Here is a 4206-nt window from a genome sequence, read left to right on the forward strand (position 1 = left end):
AAATATGTAAGGTCTATTAATTTTTTTAAATATATAAAAAATAAATACATAAATAAGAAAATTAATTAAAAAATAATTTAAAAAGGGCACAACAATCTTTTGAGGTAAGACATGGACCAAACATACAACAAAAATAATCAGTTGGATCAAACGCACAAATTACCCAAACCATAGGGACAATTCGTGTAATATACTCTTACCTATCAGTTTGTTTACATCTAGGTAACTATTTTTTTTGTACACAGCTAGGTAACAAACTTTTTGAAAGTGTTCACATATAACCATTATGACCGGTTATGACCGGATGTAACATGATACAGCCGGTCATAATTGTCATATATGAACACATCCAAAAAATATGTTACCTAGATGTATAAAAAAAGATAGTTATCTAGATGTTAAAAAACTGAAAATTTAATTAGCTTAATAAGTCGATTTCCCATGTATTATGTACCCTTTTAATTATTAAAGGCTTATTATTTATAACGTAAGTTTCCTTTCTAGTTCTTCTCCAGTTGTTACCCTTACAAATAGGGATGAGCAAATGGATCGGGGAACCGGCTGGAACCGGTACCGGAACCGGAACCGGCACCGGAACCGGAACCCAATGGAACCGGTCGGGCTGGGACCGGGATGTTATTTTTGTGTATTTTTGGAACCGGGAACCGGTAGGAACCGGAACCGATATAACCGGAACCGGTAGAACCGGCAAAAACCAGAACCGTATTATGCTATTTTTCAAGGATCGGTTCCAACATTTGAAGACACGACAAGAACCGGTAGGAACCGGGAACCGGTAGAACCGGAACCGATAGAACCGTCGGGCCGGTTTGGTTCTTGATTTTAGCCGAAGCCGGTTCCCGGTTCCGGTCCGGTTCGGGCCGGTTCCGACCGGTTCGGTCCTTTTGCTCATCCCTACTTACAAATCTTGTAAAAGCAAACTTATTCTCGTGCCTATCTTTCTTTAGTCCAGTCAGCGAGTCAACTTTCGTGTTTTTGAAATCTCTTTATTCTAATAAAAGAATAAGTTTATTCTTTTTTTGTCATGTGTCATCCTATTAAGCATCCTAATTAATGTCATGTCACTTGTCAACCTATTGATTCTCCATTTTAAATTTCAAATTTTAAATTTTTCACTGTAATTACATTAAATTAATAACATTAAAATAAAATTACTACAGATTATAAGATGTTATAATTTTATGTATTTATAAATCAACGATTATAATTGTATATATCTAAAAAAAATCTCTTAATTAATAGTTTTGAGTTTTTGCTATAAAAAATTAATTAATTTTATAATCATGGTTTCTACGGATTATAAACTAGTAGCTTATATATACATTAATTCCAATTATTAATCTAGATATTCTAGTAGCTTATATATAGGGATGAGCAAATGGATCGGGGAACCGGCTGGAACCGGTACCGGAACCGGAACCCGATGGAACCGGTCGGGCCGGGACCGGGATGTTATTTTTGTGGATTTTTGGAACCGGGAACCGGTAGGAACCGGAACCGATATAACCGGAACCGGTAGAACCGGCAAAAACCGGAATCATATTATGCTATTTTTCAAGGATCGGTTCCAACATTTGAAGACACGACAAGAACCGGTAGGAACCGGGAACCGGTAGAACCGGAACCGATAGAACCGTCGGGCCGGTTCGGTTCTTGATTTTGGCCGAAGCCAGTTCCCGGTTCTGGTCCGGTTCGGGCCGGTTCCGACCGGTTCGGTCCTTTTGCTCATCCTTACTTATATATACATTGATTCCAATTATTGATCTAGATATTCGAGACAAAGAAAGTGCTTTCCATTTCATTTTGAGATTATTCTCTTTGTGTTGCGACCGATTGTCATCTCTCAATGTAGTTGACTCTAGTCCTCCCTTTCCACTCTTCATCTTTGTCCAACACCATTTCCTCTTTTCATTCTTCTCTGGGTTGGTAATTCACAAATTTGATAACTAATTTGGAAATTATTTTACAAATTAACCACAAAGGAAGTTAAAATGTTTAAATTTTAAAACATAAAACCTAGATTAGTAATTAAAATGTTTCTAGCCCAGCGATATCCGATATTTTCCTCCCTCTTTGAGTTCGAGGGGTCTAGCTTCATTGTGGAGATAAGTGAAATAATTTATGAGTTGATTAATATATATTTATGGTTCCAAAAATAATTAAAAATAAAAAATAAAACCTAGATAAAATTTTATCCCCTTCCTCAAATTGGTTATAATATAAATATCTACATCCATTAAAATGATTACATATAAATTTCATGCTTTTTCCTATTGCGTGTGTACGTGCTCACAACACAGTGAACATACCCCGCAATTAAAGGGGTACTTATAAAGATTTGAGACAGCATCAAACATCAAAAAGCGAAAGGTCTCATCTTTATGTTGCATATCCATATGCCTTTTCTCCTTTCTGATACCTTCAATGTCTCAAAGATAAAAACCATCATGTCTACATGACCCAAACTTGCAAATATTATTATAGTTCAAGTTATAAGAACGGAGGTAGTGGTGTAAGTAGGCGTTGCCGAGAGCCACCTCACCCAAAAGTGTGTCCACGTCATCCTTCTCCATCTCCACCTCACTTTGTCACAGATTTTTCCATGGTTAAAGAGTGGCAAACAGTAACACAAAGTGAGGAGGAGCGGTAGATCAACATCAACAAACACTAAGACACAACATTCTATAAGTGTTGTCACTTTTTTGAATCATTGATCTATGGTTGTAGGCCCTTTTCATAGTTCAAATGATCAATTATTTTGAACCTAAAAAGTAATTGTCACCAAACAAAAACACATATGATCCATCACTCCATCATTCTGATATTTTCTAGACAAGGGTGGTCAGTTTTGAAGAAAAAAAAAATATGTTTAATCTACTAGAAAAAGCACAGCTTAGTTTATTACCAAATACACACATAATACACCGTTCTAATATACCTGTATACATACTGCATACACAACTAATTAATGCTTCGTTTTATCGATTGTTCTATACACTGGTTCAGCTACTTGCACAGATTTGTTACTCTTGCAACCCAACAAACCATTCGCTAGGGTTTTCTGGGGTTTTTTTGTAGGCTCGATCTTCGTTTTTGCACTTGGTCGATTGTTGGAAGATGTGTTGTAGATTGTGTGTTTTCCATCATAACCAGAATAAACAGACGAAAATTCAGCTGCACTTGCTGTAACAACACTCCACTCGATGCTAGCCTCGCTAGGTGCATACTGCGTAGATGGACTCATGACACAGCTATGATCCGAGGGTTGCCATCCACTTTTTGAAAGATTCTCTATCTCGAACAAATCAGAGCTTGCTTCACTCGCCATGTCGTCGCATATTACATTCTCTTTGCTCTTTGGAATGGCGTCCCATGTCAAAATCGACATTTTTCTCACGAGGTTTCTCGCTATGTCACCTTTGTTTATAATGCTTCCCGACCCAAAAACCTCCAGCGACATTCTTGGAAGTTCGTCGAGTTTTTCATGTTTCTGTTCGGGTCTAAAGATCTCCATTGATGGATTCAGAACTGGGAATGCGAACTGGTCGCCTTGTTTGATGCTTTGCTGGACGTAAACAGCTTTTCTAGTCGAACAAGGTCCATGGAACCACCTCTTACCGAAGGCTCTACCATTCAACTTCCCCTGAGATGTACTCCGTTGCAGCAACGCCGTCTGATTGTTACTCCAACTGCTCGCATCAGAAGCAATACTCGGAGTTCTTGCCGTAAATATGTTTGGATTCAGCCTGTGGAGGTCCAAAACCGCCATGTCCGAGAACTTCTCATCGGTGTCAAACATATTAACCACGTCTTCGATGGGTTTAAGATAACAAGAAAACGAAGCGACACGAAGATCCTGAAGGTTGTCTTGGGTTCCCATCGAGGGTTTTAATTAAAAGTTATTAAACAGACTTACAGTAAGGGAGAATTGTACTTTGTTGATGGGTAGAGTTTTTCCTTTTAAAGACAAAAAGAATGCAACATCAAGTTGTAATGGCAAATGGGTCCGTATTTGTGGTGGTATATTAGGATCGTATGGCTAAGATTTTTGATGTGTTAACAGAGTGGATATGTTATAAATGTGGTTGGGTTGGAAATAAATATATATTCTCATTGAAAAATGGAATGAAAAGGAGGTAAGGAGGTCTTGGTGGCCATGGTGTGAGCAAGTGGCTCCATCGAGGA

The 4206-nt window shown here is 37.9% G+C and overlaps 1 protein-coding gene across 1 annotated transcript; it reads right to left on the reverse strand.

Moving 5' to 3' along the window:
• Positions 1-2889: 2889 nt before the first annotated feature.
• Positions 2890-3980, reverse strand: LOC145043046 (protein PHYTOCHROME KINASE SUBSTRATE 3-like). The gene has a single exon (XM_078991583.1). It carries the CDS (start codon positions 3899-3901, stop codon positions 2987-2989), a length of 915 nt encoding a protein of 304 aa, XP_078847709.1. The 5' UTR covers positions 3902-3980; the 3' UTR covers positions 2890-2986.
• Positions 3981-4206: the final 226 nt, after the last annotated feature.

The sequence above is a fragment of the Lactuca saligna genome, chromosome 4, assembly GCF_052625555.1.
Source record: "Lactuca saligna cultivar CGN05327 chromosome 4, ASM5262555v1, whole genome shotgun sequence".
Lineage (NCBI taxonomy): Eukaryota > Viridiplantae > Streptophyta > Magnoliopsida > Asterales > Asteraceae > Lactuca > Lactuca saligna.

Excerpts from the sequence above, each read along its gene's own strand:
- LOC145043046 (XM_078991583.1), bottom strand. The coding sequence starts at position 3,901 with ATGGGAACCCAAGACAACCTTCAGGATCTTCGTGTCGCTTCGTTTTCT.